At 37.2% G+C, this 23473-nt stretch overlaps 4 protein-coding genes across 7 annotated transcripts; 3 read left to right on the forward strand and 1 right to left on the reverse strand.

Moving 5' to 3' along the window:
• Window positions 1-504: 504 nt before the first annotated feature.
• Window positions 505-12039, reverse strand: LOC105169716 (Urb2/Npa2 family protein). Of its 3 annotated transcripts, none has more exons than XM_011090204.3 (10): window positions 11655-12039; window positions 9474-11106; window positions 7089-8504; window positions 6014-6339; window positions 4016-5712; window positions 2203-2611; window positions 1892-2054; window positions 1178-1281; window positions 972-1063; window positions 505-878 (listed from the first exon to the last, which is right to left on the reverse strand). In XM_011090204.3, exons 1-10 carry the CDS (start codon window positions 11873-11875, stop codon window positions 802-804), a joined length of 6138 nt encoding a protein of 2045 aa, XP_011088506.1. In that variant the 5' UTR covers window positions 11876-12039; the 3' UTR covers window positions 505-801. The 3 variants fall into 3 exon arrangements, with proteins under 3 accessions (XP_011088506.1, XP_011088507.1, XP_088739550.1); XM_011090205.3 differs by lacking the exon at window positions 11655-12039 and adding an exon at window positions 11386-11628; XM_088883424.1 differs by lacking the exon at window positions 11655-12039 and having other exon boundaries at window positions 9474-10896; window positions 11031-11106.
• A 1329-nt stretch (window positions 12040-13368) lies between these two features.
• On the forward strand, window positions 13369-16766 carry LOC105169717 (putative alkaline/neutral invertase B). 2 transcript variants are annotated; one of them, XM_011090207.3, is made up of 5 exons: window positions 13369-13700; window positions 14143-14627; window positions 14954-15385; window positions 15599-16157; window positions 16355-16766. In XM_011090207.3, exons 2-5 carry the CDS (start codon window positions 14193-14195, stop codon window positions 16642-16644), a joined length of 1716 nt encoding a protein of 571 aa, XP_011088509.1. In that variant the 5' UTR covers window positions 13369-13700; window positions 14143-14192; the 3' UTR covers window positions 16645-16766. The 2 variants fall into 2 exon arrangements, with proteins under 2 accessions (XP_011088509.1, XP_011088508.1); XM_011090206.3 differs by having other exon boundaries at window positions 13369-13690.
• A 752-nt stretch (window positions 16767-17518) lies between these two features.
• On the forward strand, window positions 17519-21461 carry LOC105169718 (uncharacterized). The gene is made up of 6 exons (XM_011090209.3): window positions 17519-17925; window positions 19209-19408; window positions 20307-20447; window positions 20565-20645; window positions 20913-21037; window positions 21125-21461. The coding sequence occupies exons 1-6, from the start codon at window positions 17703-17705 to the stop codon at window positions 21171-21173; spliced, it is 819 nt and encodes a 272-aa protein (XP_011088511.1). The 5' UTR covers window positions 17519-17702; the 3' UTR covers window positions 21174-21461.
• A 1027-nt stretch (window positions 21462-22488) lies between these two features.
• LOC105169719 (snakin-2) lies at window positions 22489-23453 on the forward strand. The gene is made up of 3 exons (XM_020695756.2): window positions 22489-22689; window positions 22960-23002; window positions 23103-23453. Exons 1-3 carry the CDS (start codon window positions 22600-22602, stop codon window positions 23282-23284), a joined length of 315 nt encoding a protein of 104 aa, XP_020551415.1. The 5' UTR covers window positions 22489-22599; the 3' UTR covers window positions 23285-23453.
• The last annotated feature ends 20 nt before the right edge of the window (window positions 23454-23473 follow it).

A 23473-nucleotide genomic window follows, 5' to 3' on the forward strand; every position in this document is an offset into this window, starting at 1 on the left:
ATTATCCTAAAATCCTAGGTAGGGAAGAGGGCAGATTCAATTTTGTATTGCAAACTCTATTCCATCTTTTACTAAATTCAATATAGATATGCTAAATGTATAAAGATAGCAATATATATGTAATTTATAAAAGAAATTATACACATACTATATATATAAAATAAAATAAAAGATATAAATAAAATTTGTAATAGAAAATTCGATCCGGAGAATGGGATGCTTTCATTATTATTGTTAGGACTATGGTGGTAGATATTTTCCTCTTAAGAAGGTTTTTCTAATAGGTGGGAGTTAAGGTCATTGAGGCCATTATATTATTTTGATCAATTATTAATTATGTTCCCCCACATTCCCACTTATAAAGTGATCATAGGGCCACTTGTTAAGAAACAATTAGACGAGTGTAGTAATTAGATTAAAGACGGCACATCCTATAAATCAACTTATTTGGACGGCTGAAAGCGTCTCTTTGACTCTGATGAATGAATTTTGCAGCACACAACAGAATCATCAACAAATTACTTTAGCCCTAGGGGGCACCCAAAGTATAAATTAACAAAAAAAAAAAAAACAATACCTATAACTTTTTCATATTAAACAAAACCCATGAAAATAGTATTTTCCTAACCTAAAAACCAATCTACCAACTTTAACTAAAACAAAAAGAAAAAAGTAGGGATAGGCCATATTTGCAGGGTTTAGGGATTTTTGAACAAGATATATTACCTGAACTAACCTATAATTACGATTAACCTCCTTTTTGACTTTTCATTTAATAACAAAACTTGGGAGAGATCGAAATCAAACTTTCCCTTCGAATTGGAAATTGAGCTTGTAATCATGTTGCAGAGCTGCCAGAGTACTTCTGCAGGGACCCTCTACAGAACCATGAGGATAGAGCACAAAAGCATTAGTAACATAATTCCTATTTCTTTGGATCTTAAACTTAGATGCAAGTTTAGAATGCTCACCTCCAAATACAGTATGGAGAAGCTGAAGATCATCAGCTGAGCAGGAGTCTATTAGAGCATAGACACCGGGTCTCAAAGCTTCATCTACTTCCCTGGAAAAATAGGAAAACCCAGTCTAGAGTTAGCGCACGATTTAATGTGGATAAAAGAGAACGCAGAGCATGGGAGTTAATGTAAATCAAGTGAACATGAGAAACTGAAAATACCTTATGATGCCTTTTCTGCCTGGACCTAATCCACAGAACACCCATATATAACGAGACAAAAACTGGAATGAGCATTGCCCAAAGACATCTTTCTGCTGCCGCACCTGAAAGGAGGGGATTGGAGGTTAACAGCACAGATAGAGGGAATCTAACGAATGAAACAGCAAGCTAAAGAGATGTTTAGACAGACAACACAATTCAGCTAAACAACATATCAAAATTTATGGTGCCATAAGATTCAATCAGGTCTGAAATGTCTGGTTGAACTTTTGCATGTCAGAACATAAGACCAAATAGCATATAACTTAGGGTTTTCCTCCATTATCCCATTAGAGCTTCAAAGTTCTTTAGGATGCTGTGCATCCCAATTCTTGACCACAGTTCACGCCTTAATTGCTCTCCTTGTTCTACCACTGGCGATTCTAATAATTTTTTCTGATCTGAACCAACTCTACCAGGAATTTCAAGAAAAAGAATTTCTAAACACACAAAAGCAACAAGAATACACCATTAGAAAGATGTAGAGGGCGAACTAACATAGACCCTCGGCTCCTCCCAATTGATGTTGTGGAAGTTAAAGCATTAGCTAGTCAAAACTGCAACAGAGACACAGTTTCATGCAGTAGAACACTCTTCTACGTGAATACAGACTTCAATATCAACCAAATATGCTAACAGCTGACGGGTGGTTAGATAAGCATAATAAACACACACCTCTTCATACACTCGCCGCAGACTGCTGGCACATTTTACTGCCTCTTCCACTTCCCATGCAAAGAACTTCCCTCCAGCAACTGGATCTATATTTACAATCTCTAAGCAATGAAGAAGAACACTAACTGAATCTTCAAGAAGGGCCATGCACTGCCGAGTCTCACTAGATATACAAAGCCAAAAATAAAAGAAGAGAGAAAAGATTATATAGATGTTTCTGATGACATTCGAGCTAGAGAGAGATTAGATAGACGACACCTAATGGAACTGAAGATGAAACAGATTTGAGACACAAAAAAGAGGCACCATACCTTTTATGATGCTTAAGAGCAGAACATAACATACGGCAACATGCAGCATAGAGTTCTACTGAAAACTTTCTATCTACAGAGCTACTGCTTGTGCCGATTTGAGATGCAACTCTAACAGAAGCTTCAGAAATCTTTAGTTGGAGAAGGAATTGAAAGAGTGCCCCGGGTACACGCAGGGACTCTGCAATATGGCAGGCATCTATTTCGAAGAAAGAGGGTTTAGCAGAAACTTTTGTCAGTACTTCAACACACATGAGAATAACTGACCCAGAATCAGGTCCTGCATGAGCCTTGGTTGAATTAATACATCCATAGAAAATACTAGGACCCTGCAAATGCAGGATGATATTAAAAAGGCAAGCAACTAGGCTCTGGATGTGTCTCTTGATCATATTTAAACGTCTAGGCCCTGCAAAACCACAAGAGGAACTGAGAGTAAAACATCCAATAAAATGTCATAGTTAACATATTCAACACAGTGAAATGCTGGTTGGAATTTTTGTGCATTGGTCGCAATAACTTATAAATCCATCACATCAGTAGATGGTTTGCCCCAAAAAGGTTGTGCTTTTTATGACATCGTAAACTATTGAACCTACCAACTTCCTTCTCGACTCATATTCTTTTCATTAACTTTTTGCAAATTAGTGCCAGCATAGTCCTGGTGTTTGGGTTGGCTGGTTGTGATGTCATTGTTTTCTTGTATTGTGTTATTTTGGGTCCGTATTTGGAGGATACTGAGAGCAAAGTTAAGAGGGGTAGTTTACGGACAGTGGCGGCAGGTGAGATGAATGCCTGTCAAAAAGGCAAATGGAAGGTGTTAAAGGAACCTCTCTTATTGCATTTCCAAGGAGTAGGGAGTATCTCTTTTCCACCCTTGTGATTTTCAGGAGCTAATCACTTGAGATCACTTCCCAGCAGCTCCACACATCAATCAGATCATAATTTATTCCACGGTGCCGATTTGACTTCTGCTCCTAATTTTAGACATTATATTTTAAGCAACAAATGATACAACAGGTGCAACGAAATTTTGTTTAGGGATTATTCCAACTCTGCTTGCATATATAGAGCACCCATGTACAAAAATGTGTGCCAAGTGCTGCATTCAATTATATATTCAAGCTTAAATGTAGTAAGGATAAAACGATCACGACCTATGTAAGTTTTGGACAAAAGGGAGGAAATGGAATGTGAACAGAGGTACCTAGCCACATGTGCTATTAACAACTAGCAAGAGCAAGATTGACTATATGTATATGACCATAAAGAAATGGGCTCAAGAACAACAATGTTCTGCCACATTCTAATACTATCGCAGATTGCCTGACGCAATATCATTAGTGCAACCTCCTCTGCAAAAATGGAATCTGAAGTTACAGATGTATTTTCCTTTTCTTAGGTTAATGTAAAATGAGACTTTTAGAAGAAAAGCAACAAGATTAAGAAATTGACTAATACTCTTTGCTGAAGTCCCAAGCAGTGCCGATGCGCATTAACAATCATAAGAAAACACTATCGACCTCGACCAGTATATAACCATCAAATTTGCACAAAAATAAAAGTCTCCTGTAATGCCTAATTATGATTGTCCCACAAAAGAAAGTTGAACCAGAGCTTATAACCAAAAGCCCCCTGTTCAACTCAGTTGAGCATTAAGATGACAGAATGATCGCATAGAGGAAGCAATGCATCTAAAGAGGTGAACTAATTGCAATACCAAAGATGGGTGAAAAAGGAAAACTCATCATGCTTGGAAGCAAATGGAAGATTTATGAACAACAACAGAAGAATGATAACAATGATGATTCACCTGTTACAAATTCGAGAATCAAACCCAAGCAATCAATACCAGCGGCAACAACACAGGAGGCCTCTCCTCCATTTGAACTTCCACAAACTAGTTCATAATTTGTTATCAATCCTTCCTGTACTGCAACTAAAGCTCTTTCTATAGCCTGCACAGCGGATAGTAAGTGCAACTCAGATGATTTATTGACGTATGTTCTAAATGACTTCCTCAATCTTTCCTTAAACACATGCAATTGACTTGTTCCCAAAGAGAAACAAGAGTCCATCTGATTAGCCAGCTTCTTGGCATGTAATCCTCTGTCTTGAGAAGCTAACTTTGCTTCCTTCCCTTGTAAAGAGATGCATTTTCCGATAATTCTCAAGTGTAAGCCTATCAGATTGACATAAAAATCTCTGGACGATGAAGGATCAAACTGTGGAAAGTAACTCGCCAGCTCCTCAAGAAATTTCACGACACCATCTAACCAAAAAAAAGCAGATTGATGCACGATTTTTCTCCTTGAAAGTTCCAAAAGCAGAAATTGAGAAATGTCCACCAAAATTGGAAATACGCTCCAAGAGATAGAAGTAAGGTCAATCTGCATATTCAGTCTCAAAATAGCTGAACAAGCAATAAACAACTGCCGGAGAAAGAAAGATGCATCAGTTTTTTCACCGCCGAAGACTTGTATTAAGAACGACCCTTTGAGGCGTGGTTTCTGGTGTTGAACCTCGGTCAGAAAAGAGTCGAGACCTCGGACTGCTGGAGAGGATTTCCTCGTAACATTACATTGTCTAAGATCATCCTTTATAACAGAGGGTGCCATTATCCCAATTGGCCGTCCCTCACTAGAAGCATCATTGTTACCATCATAATGACCAGATAAGGACTGATTTACAGCACATGCATTACCACCACATGCTGAAATGCACAGAGTTTGCTCATCCTCAAGAAAAAATGCTTTCAAGACATAAGTTGTAAAATTCATGAATGTATCGACACATGACATAATTCTGGTCATGATGCCAGCATCATAACTTGAAAATATTCTGATATTACTATCGACTGTATTTGTATCAAATGTAGAGGCTAGGCCCCACAATAGTCCCTGAAAGCAAGCAATTGTTGATGATAACTTATTCAAATCGTGAAATTCGGTGAAGCATTCTACTTTCATGTCAAGAGATGCATCCCTAAAAGAATTAAGGGACTCTTGCAGGTTATCTTCTAAGACCTCAGCTAATTGCAAGACACTTTGCCATGCATCCAAATTCTCTGTCAATTGAAGACTGCATTCTGATTGATCAGACTCCTTAGTGCAAGGATCTAAGTTTTTTCTTACTCGATGAAGCTTCCTAGAAGAAACAAGGGAGCAAACTGCACGTGCACATTGAGCTCTACTTACTGTCTGCAAAACATTAGATGTATGCTCCACCAATGAAAAGTTTGCACCTTTAGCTTCAAAAGCAATATCTTCTGGAAATTCACGTGTAAATCCAACTACTGTATACAATGATTTTAGAAACCATAGCAGAGGAAATGAACATTCTGGTAATTTGGGGGTGATTAAGGACTGATTCCCACTAAGATTTTCTTTGCTAGAAGCTGCAATCAAAATCTGAAGAACCCTTCGACAGGTCACAAATAATCGGAAGATCTCATAAGGATTGCGAGGACATAATGAGCTGTGCCAGCCTAACAAGCTGCCAACCAGAAGCCTGAAATGCAAAGGTAAAGTTACTCCATGGAACATGGATGATAAGAGGAAAACCCGAGCTAGGACTTATAATTGAAACATTTAAAACAGTGAGTTCCATGTTCAAATGGTACTTTCCAAGTTGACCATCAATTAGTCTAATGAGATCGAGTGGACAAATAAAATTGCAGTATTTAAACAAAGCAAATTGTGCTTCGTTTGAGCCCATTAAGTGTCACTCCCAATTATTATTCTCATTCTCCTTCATGATATGTAAGTTTGAAAAAAAAAAAAAAAACACAGAAATAAATTCAGCAGTATACCTCTCAAGATTGAGAATATGAGTGATATACAATGACGATGATTTCGAACTTAAATGTTCTTCTGGCATCCGCTTCAAAAGATTGAGCAAACATTGACATGTAGCAAAATTAACATCAATTTGTTTATTGCAGGATTCAGCAGGCACCATATTCGGTTTTATCCATGATGACACTCCAATTTGGACATCAGAAAGATTTGAAAATGCAGATATAACCTCGCCCCAATCAGGTGACTCACTCAACTCTACTCCAGAAGTAGCAAATATAGATGAAACCGACTTCTGCAGAATCCTGCAGAACCTTGATGCCATATACCTGAAAACAAACTGAGAAAGAAGTCAGTGATAACATAAAGGACAAAGGAAAAAAACAATAACTAGGAGTAAGAAAATAAGAAGGCAATGTAATAGCACTCACAGAGGATTACTTGGCCCATATGAGAGGTTAAGTAAACATCCAGTGCACAAAAACTTGAGCAAATTTTCATGTATTCTACAAGACAAGATTTCAGTATATTGATTATTTAAACATTCATTTCCCACTCTCCACTTCGTCTAACCACAGGTAATTTCGTTTCTTTTTCAACTTCACATTTCTTATTCTAACTAATAACTAGTAGGTTGAAAACAAAGAATAATTGTAGCTATTGCCAAGACACCTTATTATAGAATAATAGATCATTTAATGCTAACATTTTGTCATTGATATTCTTCAGTCTTTTTTTTCACCCTCAGTCAGCTTGGACCCTCACCTCTACCAACTTGAGAGACCTTGATGACAAATTCACATTTTCAAGAAGTATTTTCCTCTGATCATTTTATGAATAACTATGCCTCGTACGTCACGAGATCATTGACTACAATAACGTTGAAATTTTTTGTTACATGCAACATATGTTACATGATAGAACATAAAGTTTATCTCACAAAAGAAAATTTCTTTGGATCCATCTCTGAACAGATTAGTTTCTCTGAGAAGCTGTATGCATTGTCCCTGACAGATCAAGAAATAAAGAAAGTGGATGAAGCGGGAGAGAATAATTGCTCCTATCCATAGGTAAATAATGTTAGCTTACTCTGTGTCTATATGATATGTTGTTGCTCAGAAACTCCAGTGCAATACGATGTATGACTCTGTTCAGGTGCCCAGGCCTGCTCGTCTTATGCGTACTAAAGTTGCCATCAACATCATTTATGCAGGAAAGGGAAGCCCGGATTAGTAGCGTAAGAAAATTCTTCAAGTCCTTCTTGGCAGCATGAGGGCACCAAAATTCAACATGCTCACAAATAATGCACCATAATATAGACGGCAATGAACTATCCTCCAGAGAACTGATAGAAAATTTTAGGGTATCATTAGTATGAAGGCCTTGAATTAGAGTGTCGTCTATTCCAGCATCAAATGAGGGAGCAGATATCTGGTTCTCAACAATGGATGAAACGACTCCCATGATGAATTCTGTCAGACCTACAGCTTCTTCTGTCAGTTCTTGAACATACTTTCTCCATTTCCTGATTCTCTTACGACAAGAAGACAAATCAGCATCATCTTTCAATTCAGTTTCACTCTGATTCCTCTGAAGCATGTGCTTGGAAGACTGTATCAGCCGATGTAAATCAACAAGTCTTTTAAGAGCCATGGCATTTAATAGATACACCAATGATGGGCAGAGGACAACAGAATCTTGGATACAAATATCTGAGACAGAATGTATAACATTAAGAAGAGTCACTGAAGGTTGGAAGATCCATGAAAAAAAGCATTTGCCAGCAGAACCAGTCATGCCCAACCAATCACTTCCACACTGAACTGTAAATCCTATTACTCCAGACATCCTCCTTGAAGCAGCAGGAGGCATGAGGGTGATTAATAGCTCAAATAAGCTTCTGCAGGACAACAATAAATGAAAGAAGACCGCTAGGATCCGGCACATGGACAAATCGTCACATCCAGTGCTCTTACTCAAAGTTAGTCCATCTACCAAAATAGTTAATTCTTTGCAATTGTCAGGCTGTGGTGAAACCAGGCTACTCAAACTAGAGCGTATAATTTCTATCAAGTTCTTCAAAGAAACACCAACAAGATAACTATTACCAGAAGTGACAGTTATAGAATCTAGAATGATTGTATATGCTTCACACAACACCTTACTGAGGAGTTCCTCACGAAAATGAAACTGCAGTGAGTCAGAACTATGTGGATATGACATTGACATTTCACCTAAACCAGCCAACCGATGCCCACATTTCATCCACTCCAGAGATTCCACAATATCTGAAGTCAACTGCCGAATGCATCCGGCTGCTTGCCCTTCTGGTATGGCCTTTATAGCATTGCTGAATGAAAGCCTAAATTGCAAAGAGCCGAGCAACATGCTCAATGAATTTGAATAGGATGAACACAAGCACGATGGATCAAATGCTTCACCACTTCCAATAAGTGATAAAGAATGCCTCACTGCTCTACAGAGTGCAAATACCGAAGTATCCACCTACACTAGTTCAATATATTAGATCAGAAAATTGAAATAATCAGATATACAAACAAATCTAGAAAAGACAATAATGCTTAAGATTCAGGAAAGAGTATATTGGTTCCATTATTTTCTATGTTCAAACAAATCATTATAGTTTATTACAGAGATTTATTATCCATGCCAAATGAAAAAAATGGTTGAACCATAACTTCCAAAAACTAAGCAAGATATTATTTATCCCAAGGAGGTAGAAGGTAATTCCTTCTTTATTCTTCCATACCAAAAAAAAAATATATATATAGCAATTTATATTCGGTACCATTATTTATATATGGGTTTAATTATATTTTGCCATCTGAACTATGACCGTTTTTATATTTTGGCATTAAACTTTTCTTTTGTATCTAGTTATCATCTCAACTTTACGAAATTTTGCACTTTGCCATTTATAACTGTTTTCAATCAAGTTTTTTATCAAAAAACCACCACATGTAGTACACATGTTATATTTAAAGATTATGTGATATGATATTTTTCACATATGCACAGCATGCGATGTTTTTCCAGCAGAAAAATCAACAAAAGGACAATCATATATGCAAAGTGCAAATTTCACAAAGTTGAGATGGTAAGATGGCACAAAAAGAAAAAATCGATGGCAAAGTGTAAAAAACGGACATAGTTCGGATGGAAAATGTAATTTACCCTTTATATATAGAATAATTCAATCTACTAAGAGTAAATAAAATGATAAAAAGTGAAAGATTAAGCTTGCGGTACAGTCTAAATCTTCTGCTGTGTTGCAGTATGACAAAATACACTGAACTTTAGGTCCAAAAACTTATGGTTTCCCTTGAGAAAGAAGCATGTCATTGTTCATTTACTGGAGACAACAATATCAGGCACTTGAACATATGTAAATATCACAAGCAAACAAAGCTCTACAAACATATAGAGCACATACACTTATCCATGCTCTCTCACCTGCCGAAGTTCACTGTAAAGATCAAATAGCCTGCAACCCAGGCTCAGTATCTCTGAGGACAGCAAGGGCTGACCCAGCACATCTTTTGAACTATAGCAGCAGGCTGCAGAGGAAAGAATCATAGTCCATAATCTCTCTAGATCATCTCCAACAACCTCATATTCAATATTTAACAAATGATGCACGGACACAATAAGCTCCTTTCTAACAGAAATCAAGAGTTCCCTGTGTGATTTTTCATCTGAACCGACAGACAACATTTTCGGATGAGCAGTTTTGGCTGAGAGCGACATGACTGTGGTATAGATAATCCTCAGAAAATTTCTGGAGGCCCCATCAGAGGAATCCTCTGTTCTTAGGTATATCTTATCACAAATGAAGCTACAAAGTAAGTTATTGATGGATCTCAGCACGCTGGAAACATTAAATAATACAGATTCTGCTCCCCCATCTGATTGAACATATTTGTTGAGATCTGCTAATAGATATTCCAGAATCTGTACAAAATAATCAAAAATCGATTTCCGAAGTTCTGCGTCCAAGCTATGGCGCACAGGGATCAAGTTTGAAGACACTCTTCTGCTCTGGGGAGAGCTATTGGGCACATGAATAGTAGAGCTCATATCTGATTGCCTAGAACCTCCACCACGGACTGAAATTCCCTTATGCTTTGTAACACAACTGACAAACAAATGAAGAAGCTCTCCTAGACCAAGTAATGCAAATTCATTCTTCTTGGTCACTATCTTCTCCACTTTATCAAATAGGTGTCTATGATAACTTTTATTGACCAATTTTTCCTCCTTTACAGCTACATCAGAAGAATCTTTATATCTAGCAGTACTCTGTAAGCTGAGAAATCCATCAACATGAGTGGGGTGGAACAGGCCCTGAGCTAAAACTTCTTCAACCAATTCAGGTAAATTTGTGGTCCATTCAGTATTAGAACTAGAATGTAGCACATGTAACAAGTGTAGCAGAGGCTCAAGCAGCTTATCAATGAAATTGTGGAAACCATTCTTACGAGTTGGATGGACCCGTAAAAATTTTGCAAATGGCTCAAACAAATAACATGATAATTTCAATATGAAATTCCCAAGCTTGCTTCCATCAAACTGACCCGTAACAAATTTCAAGATGAGTCCAAGCACTTTATCCATGAGGAAAATCCACAAATCTAAATTTTCATTGGCAACTCCACCATGGAATGAGAAGATCAATGAGATACAATCAAGTACAGCATCATAAAATTGCAGCTGCCGATCTAAAAGTGTTCCCTCACAACATGAGGACACATTATTTACACAAGCTGATGCCTCCATTACAATAGAATGAATCACCCGTAAGAAGTCCTTGGAGAATGTCAAGGAGACATGAAGTTCTCTTGACTCCTCCAAGCAGAAATATAAAATCTTCCAGCACCTAAGATCCAAAAATGATCCAGAGGTTTCAAACTGAGGTTTGTTTTCTTCAAGCCTCATTTTCTTCTCTGAAGAAATGAGAACTGATTGAATCCAATTGTTCATGAAAACTAACGTCCTTGAGGTATCCATTACCTGCAAGCCCCGACTAATATCGTCCATCTCCCTAATACTGCTTGTTTTCACATAATCAAATGCCAAAGCAACCTTCCTGCATTACATCCCATTTTTCATTAATCACATCCTGAATTCCCACAAACACAGAATTTCCAATAAAGCTGAATTTCAGGAAACCAGAAATAACCATGTATAGTTTGAAGTTTTTATTTGAAAGTCTCATGATCAGATTATCAACAGTCAGAGAGGGGTCACTATGAGTTTTCTTATTTATTTCCAAATAAAAGACAACTAATGCCCATAGTACAAAGACTAACCAATTCACTTTATCTTGTTCAAATAATTAATCCTGAACACCATAAAGCTAAGATACCTGTTGTATGATTCAAACTGAAACATTTCACTTTCGGTAATTGCAAATTGTTCTGGATTCTTATAGCTTAAGACAGCTTCACGTAACTTAACGACTTAAGCTCCTTCCCTTTCTTCTGATTTCATGTTTTCCCTGCACCTAAGCCACTTCCTCTAACCAAATCACAAGTATTGGTATTCAACTTCCAACATGAACTCAATACATAAAATAGCTAACCGTACTAACCATGTACATACACCAAAAAAAGAAGTACTAATTTCACTACGTACTCTAGAATGTCCTTGTCTTTGTCTTGCAGCGACAAAACCAACTGCAGGTTCCTCCATGCGACACCCTCTTCGCTCTCTCTACCCGGTTGATCAGTTGGAGCAAATATGGAATTTTCTCGAACTTGTTCAACAACGTCCGTGCTTCTTCGCTTTCTTTTCTTGTTGAGTGAAACCGATTCCCGCTTTCGCAGCCGGAACGGCGGGCTATTGGCCTCCATCATGACGTTCCGAGTTTTAAGCAGAGTAACGGCGAGCTGCTTAATGTAAAGAAATTTCACCAAACCGGTGGCGCGGCGCTGCCCACTTACTACTCTTGCTCTTTCTTTGTAGGCGGCCGCGGCAGGGCAAGTGTACCCGCAAAAGGGGGGAAAAATGAGAATTTGAGAAGAATATGGAAAGACAAAAAAATAAATTAGTACCCAAACCTTTGCATAATTATAGATACACCCCCACAAAAATTTACATTAGTATCCTTTAAGGGAATATACGTATAATTTAAGGAATTTTGTCTAGATACACCCCCACAAAAATTCCGTATACAAAAATTTTGTATCTTTAAACCTGAATTTAAGGAATTTCAATCTAATTTATCCTAATTGTGCATAGGGTATGTTGGCGTGATCTCTATATATTATGGAAATTAGTGTTGTACACATTTGTATAAAAATTCATTTCTAATTATTTTAACACGGTATTTTATAATTACTATTTAAATTCTTTTTTGTATTCATGTTTGAAATTATTGGCTTTGCCTGCACAATTTATTAATCTAATACTTTGTTCCCATTACAATATATTTTTTATAACAAAAATCATGTGGCTCTAAATAAAATGAACAATACTTCGTATAAAAACTTTAATCATAAAGTGTGAGTATACATTATATCAAGTATATCACCCCGTTATATACATATATATATATAAAAAAAAAGAGTATAATCACCCCAATATGTATATATTAATATTTATTGTCGAATAATTTATTTTTATTTATGATTTAATTTTAATTATATTTTTGTGTTTGAAAAATAACTTGTGTCAATCGCATTGGAGATTCACACCACAATTAACTTTACATTAGATGAGTTTTGGAATGTACAAAAAATTTATTACCATACCAATACCAAAAGTATGTGTATATATATATATATATATATATCAGATGCATAACAATTACATCAAAGGTTAATTATAATTACGTATCGTTTAAAACTATGAATTTATACTTTTTTCGCAAAAAGTTTTGAAATTTCGTTTGATCTCCTTCCATTAGGATTTTGATAGAAAATGCCGATGTAAATATTTACAAAAATTATTTATTTTTTCTCTTATTTAATATTCTCATCTATATTTTTGTATATATGTACATGTTTAATAGTATTACATTTGTTCTATTATAAGTATAAAATTCCTACATATGATGTTAAATGAGGGATCAAATTAGAAATTTGTGCAATATTTTTGCTGACATCAATATTTTTCCCCCCAAACCATAACGAAAGGGACCACAGTTAATTTTCATATGAGCTGCAAAAGTATCATTTTGGATTATATTTAGGGAAAGTATAATTTATAGTTTTAGATGGGTGCAAGTGTAATTAAATTTTAAATTAAACTTAATTCTGAAATTCACTCAAATGAGTAAATGTTAATTTAAAAGTTAAGATTTATGAGGCTTTGAATAAAAATTTAAGACACTAACACACAATGAAGTGTACGTTAAAAAGAGAGTTTGAAACTGATGCAACATTTTTCCTGTCAACCTCACGGTATCACGACAACGGCGCGTGCAAACCGATAAAATTCTCCGCCAACAACCTGCAGTGCTGGCAGAGCTCGACTCCCCATGCTGTATATCACCCGTCCCTCACCAAATTCACACACAGCCAACAGTGACTGGAAATCCTTTTTCCTCTGCCCTTTCACGTTCTCTGCGTGAGGACGTAGACGTTCCGGTTCCATCATTCACACATCGATACACGTATATATGTTGTTCACGCCGCCTCGTTTGATATTTTTCTAGCGAACTAGTCGGGGTGAGTTCATGTAAGCGAAATGGATTTTGGGTTTAATCATTCAGTTTAGCTTTTGTTGTTTCTTAATTTGATGGGATTTGGGGCATGTTTTAGATAGATGGATTGTTTTGATTGATTTGTTTGTCCTGATTAATGCATGTTTGCCTGCCATCTTTAGTTAGATTTATGGGAATTTCTTCATTTCTTGTGTTTCTATCAGTTTTTAGAGATGAGGAGAGATTATTTCTGAAACTAAAGAGATCAAGGGGGTTTTGCAGTTGATGTTACTTCGTTATTTCTCAATCATCAATAATCAGAAGAATCAATATGTGCTCTGAACTGAAGACGCTGGATTGTTTGTTGTTGACAATTGTTGACCGTTCCTATTTTTGACTACTCATATGTGATTTCGCATGTTTTGTGTGTGAATTACTATGTCGGCTTACCCATTTATCTGAATTGAAAAAATGCAGAGTATTGAGCATCTGCAAGTAGTTATATTTGTGTTTGAAAGTTGGCAAGAATGTCCACACTTACAGTAGATGTGCAACAAAATGGTAGTGTTAAGAATGTCGACTCAAGCAGTGTGCATGAATTGGACGAATATGACTTTTCAAGGCTGCCGGATCGGCCCAGAAATTTGAATTTGGAGAGGCAGAGATCGTTCGATGAAAGATCGCTTACTGAGTTGCCTTTGGGGTTCTCTCCTCATCCACCGTCTAGAGCAGATAACTTCTATCGAGCTTTTGACGTTTTAGATGGTTTCTTTTCACCTGGTAGAAGGTCAGGGCTCAGTACACCCAAGTCTTTATTTGGTTATGGGCCGAGCAATGAGCCACATCCCATGGTAGCAGAGGCTTGGGATAATCTAAGGCGCTCGTTGGTGTATTTTCGCGGCCAGCCTGTTGGGACGATTGCTGCATTAGACAACTCAGAAGAAAACCTCAACTACGATCAGGTGAAGGGCAACAATTCTGTCGCTTCACATAGAATATGCTTTATTAGTTTGTCTAGTGGATTGGTAATCCTAGTTATGGTGAAATGCATCCTGTCATTTTATTATAGCTTATTTGAGACCACTGTCGATGGTTGAAGGTAAATGTAGCAGTTCCACAACTTTGACTATTTATAAAAAGCATGATTTGAGCAGAATATGAAATAGTGTAAAGTATGCACATGTATAGTGTTTTAGTGACGTCTTTTTGTTGCCAGACTGATGTGCGTAAAAAGTTTTTGAGCCCGTTAGACTTGTTCATGTGGATTCTGAAGCTTTAACTTGTGCAGGTATTTGTTAGGGATTTTGTTCCAAGTGCACTGGCTTTTCTAATGAATGGGGAACCTGAAATTGTGAAAAATTTTATCCTGAAGACCCTTCGTCTTCAATCATGGGAGAAAAGAATTGATCGGTTCCAACTGGGAGAAGGTGTTATGCCAGCCAGTTTTAAAGTACTACATGATCCAACCAGGAATACTGAGACGTTGATAGCAGATTTTGGTGAAAGTGCAATTGGAAGAGTGGCTCCAGTTGATTCTGGCTTTTGGTGGATTATACTTCTACGAGCATACACAAAATCTACTGGAGACACATCTTTGGCTGAGAGGCCTGAATGTCAGAAAGGAATGCGCCTGATACTCAGTTTATGCCTCTCTGAAGGATTTGATACCTTTCCGACGCTTCTCTGCGCTGACGGATGCAGTATGATTGATCGTAGAATGGTGAGTGCTCTAGTCTACACCACACTCCCATACCAGAATATCTTGCGTGAGGATCCGATGCTGTGAGGTGAAGCTAGTTTGGCAAAATAAAGTGGTCATAAATTTTGTAGTGATAAATACTACATGTTCTTTCTCTTTTCATTCCAATGCTTGTTTCATGTGCTTTTGCTTTTTTCCCGACTACTTGTTGTCTTGAAATGTGTGTTCGTATAGGGCGTTTATGGATACCCGATTGAGATACAAGCTCTCTTCTTCATGGCTTTGAGATGTGCCTTGCTTTTACTCAAGCAAGATGGTCCTGGGAAGGAATTTATAGAACGTATTATCAAGCGCCTGCACGCCTTGAGCTATCACATGAGAAGTTACTTTTGGTTGGATCTGAAGCAGCTTAATGACATATATCGATATAAAACTGAGGAGTATTCCCACACTGCAGTCAACAAGTTCAATGTCATGCCGGATTCTCTGCCAGAATGGGTTTTTGATTTTATGCCGCTGCATGGAGGCTACTTCATCGGAAATGTCGGCCCTTCAAATATGGATTTCCGTTGGTTTTGCCTTGGCAATTGCATAGCCATACTTTCTTCCCTAGCTACACATGAACAGGCAATGGCAATCATGGATCTTATTGAATCACGTTGGGAGGAGTTGGTAGGGGATATGCCGCTCAAAGTTTCTTATCCTGCTATTGAGAGCCACGAGTGGCGGATCATAACAGGATGTGATCCCAAAAATACTCGGTGGAGTTACCACAACGGTGGATCATGGCCAGGTAATCTATTCCCGACAATTTTTTGCCGGACAAAGTTCCATCTAGTGACTACAGGTTCAGTTCCATACAAAAATTCTATATGAAGTTTCAAATGTATAGTGGTTCCCTAATCTTTATATACATCTCCTTGTATTTAATTGCTTTAATAGAAATGTTGAAAATAATGCAATGACATGTAGCTCAATTACCATGGCCAGTGCTCTTATGGCTTCTTACAGCTGCGTGCATCAAGACGGGACGCCCCCAGATTGCTAGACGTGCCATTGAACTTGCTGAAACCAGGTTGTCGAAAGACGGTTGGCCAGAGTATTACGATGGGAAGCTTGGGCGATACATTGGGAAGCAAGCTCGAAAACACCAAACGTGGTCGATTGCAGGCTATTTGGTCGCCAAAATGATGCTTGAAGACCCTTCTCATTTGGGTATGGTCGCGATCGAGGAAGACAAGCAGATGAAACCGGTCTTGAAGCGATCATCCTCGTTTTGATTCCTAATTTTAGTAAATTTGTACCTAAACAAGATTCCAAACTTGTAGCATGTCTGGTTTGTACAGCCTTTGCAGTGTTGATGTCATTCTTTTGTTTACTCCAATAAATCTTTAGTTCGAAATCTCTTTAGTAAATATAACGAACTTCTTAATACTTTTGGAATACAAAATTTTGGGGTGGATATTGGGCGAGATCCATCCCATTGGATTTATTGCTGACATGAATTCTGTTAGCTCAACCCCCCAGAGATAAATATGTACCAACTTTCTATCTGCTCTTCCATGCTCCTCTTCTTTCATTTTCACTATTTGGTTTTTGGATTTAGAGTGAGTCATCACCAAAATTATGGAGAAATCTCACTTTTTTAACATGCAGTTGCATATATGGTCACCAACCATATTCCCTCCTATTTTTCTTATTATGATCAACTAGGAGGGTGTTTCGAGTTTATAAAACTTTCAAAACATCTTACATAAAAATAATTTATTTTTTTAATAATAACTTATAAATTCATTTTTAAAAAAAATCAATGTTTTTAATTAGGTCCAAAGTTATATCTAATTCAAACATTTTATAAATTTATTTTACAATAAAATTTAACATTTTGCGAATTATTATTTTTTATATAAAAGCTTATAAGATGTTTTAAGTGAATTTAAAAAAAAGATATTGTCTTAATTTGCGTTATCTTTTTACTGAATATTATTTATATTAGGGTAGTGTTGATGTCTTCTTGTACATCTTAAATTTGGAAGGATATGTAAATTAGTAACATACTATTTTCTTGATTAGTTCATCTTTCTCTTGTTGTCATTGAATTTCGAGTAATTGTTCAACAAATTAGTATCAGATTGAAATTATTAAGAAGAAAAGAGAGAAAAGGACTTATTTCAGCCATGACTGGATTTTGAGATTACTATAATTAATTTATTTTCACTCAATCAGACCCGTTTCCTTAAAATCCCTTTCTATACCTAATTATTTACACCAATTTTCCATCTCTTTCAAACGGGAAATAACTTGTAAATCCACACACATACGTATACGCGTACAGAAGATGATGCCACCGAGGAGGCCGATCCAGGCCGTGGTGACATGGGTTCGGCGGCAGCCGCCCAAGGTGAAGGCGTTTCTTGCGGTAATCAGCGGCATGGCTGCGCTTGTTCTCATCCGCGCAATCGTTCACGATCATGACAATCTTTTTGTTGCTGCCGAGGCTGTGCACTCGATCGGAATTTCCGTTCTTCTTTACAAGTTGATGAAGGAGAAGACTTGCGCGGGTAGGGGGTCTCTTTGTTTTTCTTTTGTATTGTTGTTTGTTTGCTGTTGTTTTCGATTGATAAGGGGATGAGGTAAGTTTGGCTTTCAGAATTGAGGATGGAGGATGAGGAACTTTGGAGTGTCGGAACCACATAAAAATCCCCCATCATTCTGAATTATTTCCAAGTTCTTTTTTGGTCGGGTTTGATTTTCGTTTTCTGGGCCATTGAAAGATTGAATTTTTATGTACCTTTTTTCCTTGTCCGCTGAAGAAGTTGTATCGGGTGTAACATTGGAGTTGTTTTTGCCTTTCATTTTATTTGTTTTCCTTCTCTATTGCTTGGTAACTGATTTGGGGGCTGAGAGTTAAGGATCTTCCTCTAGTTCTTGGGTTTCTCGTTTTCGCTTTTGAGATGTTGCTGTTTTCTTGTACATTGGTTTTGTTTTTTTCATTTACTCTGGTGTTGAAATGTTGGAGTTTAGGTTTTCTTCTCCCTCAAATATGTTTGCTTGAACTCTTTTTTGTCCCGTTCAATTGGAAGAAAGAAGGGGAAAAAAACTAATCTTTCTCCAGAATTTATGCTACCTATTTTAGTCCTTATATCTTGTTTGAAGCTATATGGGGCAGCTTGAAGATGTTGACTCATTATCCCAACCTTCATTCTTAAACATAGTCTTTACATTAAATTGGACTCCTCGGAATGGATACAGTGTATTTTTGCTTCCCCCTTTTCACATATGTTTTGTTAGTCTTCATGTACTTGAAAATAATTGGAGTAGAAAGTTTATTATGGTTGGTTGTAAGTAAAGCTATGAAGTGTTTTTATTTAGATCAGAATTAAATCCCATATTGCAGCCTTTGATCTTGAAAGTGGGCAGCATGAAACAACAGAGAGAGATGTGTGGGTTGTTACTTGTTAGTCAGAAGATGCTTTTTGTACTCCAACAGTTTGGATTGTGCAATTTCCATCAAATTTACTTTTTATTTGGCAACTTCAGTCTGGATACTATAAAATTGGCAGAAGATGATGTTTGCTTTCCTTCCATTGGCATAGAATCTATATAGTGAATTTGTTTAACCTCTTGTTTCCTTGAATTGGGTATTGATTATGAGTTGTTGTGTTCTGGTGCCTTGGCAAACATCTCAAGTCATAGCCCAACAAATTGCATGTGAATTGGAGTTTTGAATGTTTACTTTCTAAATACACCTTGCAATAGTGCCCATATTCTATTTTACCTTGACTTATTTTCTTCATGGATGATTGATGCTGATTGCATCCACTTCTGTAATTTATCATGGCAGGGCTTTCACTCAAATCCCAGGAGCTAACAGCTATCTTTTTGGCTGTTAGATTATATTGCAGTTTTGTCATGGAATATGACATACATACCGTGCTTGACATGGCTACACTGGCTACTACGGCGTGGGTTATTTATTTGATCCGATTTAAATTGAAGTCAAGTTATATGGAGGATAAAGACAATTTTGCGCTATATTATGTGGTAAGTCCTTTTGTGGAATCTTGTCATCTTCGTCTGCGGCATAATTCTTTTACTTAAACAAAACTGGTTGAGTTCTATCCTTTAACTATTAGCTTGATAATGGCATACCCTACTGCCTAGGGGCTTGCATCAAGTGAATACAAACAATCCTAATTTTCATGATATTGAAAGGCTTTAGCACAAAAGTAATAGGGTATTTGGATACTGTTGGTGATGTATGTGACGGAGTCCTCAGCCCCTAATTGCCATATGCACTCTTTTTGAGGAAGTAAGGCCATTTGCAGTTCAACTTTGGACAGGCGAACAATTGGGCTTAGAATACATCAATTTTTGCTTCCCCTCTTTATATCTGTAACCAAATATTGATGTTACTACACCTCCATTTATACATTACTTTCCTACGTATTTTGACTTTTCGGCCAAACCTAGGAGTTTCTCGAATGCCTTGATGAATGTAACCTAACCTTGGATCTGGTAATCTTGACCTGTTTGTAGCTTCAAGGTTTAGCATACCCAATTAGTCACTTTACCTCAAGCTCCCATTTCATGAAGTTGTTCTTTGTAATTTATATTTTGCTGTTTGTGATATAGACCAGCCAGAATCACTATATTGTTAGTGCTTTGTGGTGAGACCTTCATGGTTAATGTTGCAATGATTCGAAGGTTGTGAGACCTTTAGCAGCAACAAGAGGAGCATCTCTTTCGGTTTGAATATTTTTCAATTTAGGGTCTACAGAGCTGTAGTGACCGGTATTTAAGAAGGGGAAATTTGTCAGTCTAACTGGATGTGATTCCAAGAGTCGATGGATTTTCTATAACACTTTCTTTTTATGAATTTGGGATCTTTCCATTGTTTTTTGCATTCACTGTTTAAGGAAAGTGCCTTGGGCCTGTGCAGGTGGTTCCTTGTGCTATTTTAGCTTTGCTAATTCACCCATCTACATCACATCACTTCGTCAATAGGATTGCCTGGGCTTTCTGTGTCTACCTGGAAGCTGTTTCAGTGCTTCCACAACTGCGCGTCATGCAGAACACTAAGGTTAGACTTTTTTTCTTGGGGAACGTAAATTGCATATGCACACTAATAACGTTTTCATTGTGAAATTTGAGCAATATAATGCATAACGTGATGACATTTTTAATATTTTGGCGGCAGATTGTTGAACCGTTCACGGCTCATTATGTATTTGCACTTGGTGTTGCGAGGTTCTTGAGCTGTGCCCACTGGGTCCTTCAGGTTTGATGCATGAACTTATCATGCACAGTTGTTTAAAATAGTTTGGCGTTATGCACAATGCAAAAACCTTGCAAGCATCCATGACTTGATCACATTATTGTTCTTTGGTTTGTATGTTGCCTGCAAATTAAAGAATTGGTTCAAGTAAATATCCTCTATCACAACATTGCCTACTAGAAGCTCAAACTTTAATATAAGAGAGAGTAGGTCTATCTCTTATTTGAAATGGACAGATTGGCATTACTGTTTCCCAATTGCAATTGGCAGGTTTTGGACAGTCGTGGTCATCTCCTCGTGGCATTGGGTTACGGACTTTGGCCTTCAATGGTTCTTATATCAGAAATTGTTCAAACCTTCATACTCGCCGACTTTTGCTATTACTATGTAAAAAGGTTGAACGACTTGCACCATCGCTGACGTAAACCCATCTTCTGCAAATGCTTTGAATTGCCATATTAACCATGATTTTTCACCTGCAGTGTTTTTGGAGGTCAGCTTGTGTTGCGCCTTCCGTCTGGAGTGGTGTAATTAGTGGTCTCGTACAAGAAGCTAAATCTACTTGTTTTCAGTGCACTTGAGGGGTTGCCTGTGGGCTGGTTCTTCAGCAGAAAGCTACTGCATTGCAAGTTTGGTAGTTCAGGCAGATTGGATAATTTAAAATCGACCTCAACTCACAAGAAATCATATTGGCCTAATTGTATCTGGTACTTATTTGGTTTTAGAGAGTGGATTTCATTGTAATTCAGTACGCATAGAGCCCCGTGGTGTGAAAATAGTGATATCGATTCCAATTTTAGCACTTGACATTGTAGTTCATTTTCTCCCTCTCCTCTTGTTTTATCTTAATAGTTGCCTGTTTGCCTCTTGGTCGCATCACATGCGCTGCATCCCTTTCGCTACAGGATTCTTGAACTCATTCACAACAGATCCCAATGCGCTTTGTAATAGAAGTTATAAGTAGTCAGCTCAGCTCATGGATTTCTGTGTTGCCTTTCATCTTTCTTTATTTTTAATTTAATAATAATTGAAGAAAGGGATTCTTATGGTTGGGAAGGAGAGTTCCAGAGAGAACACAGCTGTGAAGCACGAAACCAAAAGTACACAATATCTTATTTGGAGTTGGACCTAAACCACTGACGGGGATTGTTCTCTTTGCAACCAGTCTGTTGGTAGGAGGGACTCTTAAATTATTCTTAACATATACACTTTCTCCAGTTGTTAACTTTCCCGTCCTCTTCATATTCTTTTAACACCCATCGGCCATCATTTGCTATTATTATCATTGTTATTTCTTGTGTGTTTGAGTTTGGGGTGGGATGACCCGGTGGTATTATAAATAAATGAGTAAATTATGTGGATATCATTTTATTTTGAGTTTATTATATAAATCAGGAGCAAAAGTTTATAAGTATGCTTTTTCAATAAATTGCATGAACAGCCCCAATACATTTATCATTTTGTAAAAAGACGCTAAATATTTATGCAAGTGTCTAATATAATTATAAGATCATTAATTTTTTAATATTAAGGGTTTCTTTTAATTATTTACTTAATATTAGTATAATTTCACTATTTTTCTTGAGTACTACAATCTGAGTACATTTATGCAAGATTATAATTAGCATAATTCATTGCAATTTTGTCCTCTTCACACACTTCTTTTTGTCTTTATCCATTAAAGAGATGTAATGACAGGCTATGTTAATTGTTTATTTGCATGCATGGCTGGTGGCACTTTCCTTGTACTTGCTCCTCCTCTCTGTGTCCCCTCCCTCCTATCACCCTCCCCTGCTTCCTTTCTTTCTTCCTCTCCCTCTTCTTCTATAAATACTCTTTTCATCTCAACGTATCCACATTACAACACAAGTTTCACAACTCAATATATATATATATATATATATATATATATGTAAACTCTCTTTATACCAGGCGCGCACACACGCACTGATTATCAATGGCTAGTGCCAAGGTCCTTATAGTGTCAATCTTTCTTTCTCTTCTGCTTCTCCATGGAGGCCATGCAATCCAAACCGATACAGTACTGGTAAGATCCCAACTCCTCAACTTTCAATCTGTGTAAATTAGAAATAATTACACTGACACCACGTAAAGTCGTAAGTATATTGCAAAGACTATAAAATCACCATTCCTATTATATTTTACACCAGACAAGATCAGACGATAGAAAGAATTTGTAATGTAAAATATAGCTGTAGTGGGCTGGTGTCAAAATGAAATATTTTTTGCCCTTTTGCAGTAAGCCGAAATTTCACCAATGTACAGTACTAAGCAGCATGTTACAATTTTGTTGCAGACTAGCAATGCTGTATCAGGAACTGCAGCAAGCCCCACAGTTGGTAATCCATCAAACTCTAGATTCTTACTTTTTCCCTCCAATTCGATATTCTCTCATACTCTTTACCTCCACTTCACTAAAATGGACTATTGTGTGTGTAGACTGTGGAGGAGCTTGTGCAGAAAGGTGCAGGTTATCAGGAAGGCCGAATCTGTGCAAAAGGGCATGCGGGACATGCTGTGCCCGCTGCAACTGCGTCCCGCCGGGCGCTTACGGCAACTATGAGGCTTGCCCTTGCTATGCTAAAATGACTACCCATGACAACAATCCCAAATGCCCTTAATTCGAGTATCAACCGACCCTGTAATCTGTGTACATGAAATCTTGTATTTAGGAAGTTTCTTTCTGTAATTTCTTTTTGGATTCTCGTGTTTCTCTTTCTGTGTGGTGTAATTTGAGTTGCTAAATCTTTGTACTGGGAAATAATAAATACAATTAATAATTTCGCCGTATCTCTAGTTTTTTCATATTT

Source organism: Sesamum indicum, linkage group LG8, assembly GCF_026168435.1.
Source record: "Sesamum indicum cultivar Baizhima isolate 11 linkage group LG8, ASM2616843v1, whole genome shotgun sequence".
Lineage (NCBI taxonomy): Eukaryota > Viridiplantae > Streptophyta > Magnoliopsida > Lamiales > Pedaliaceae > Sesamum > Sesamum indicum.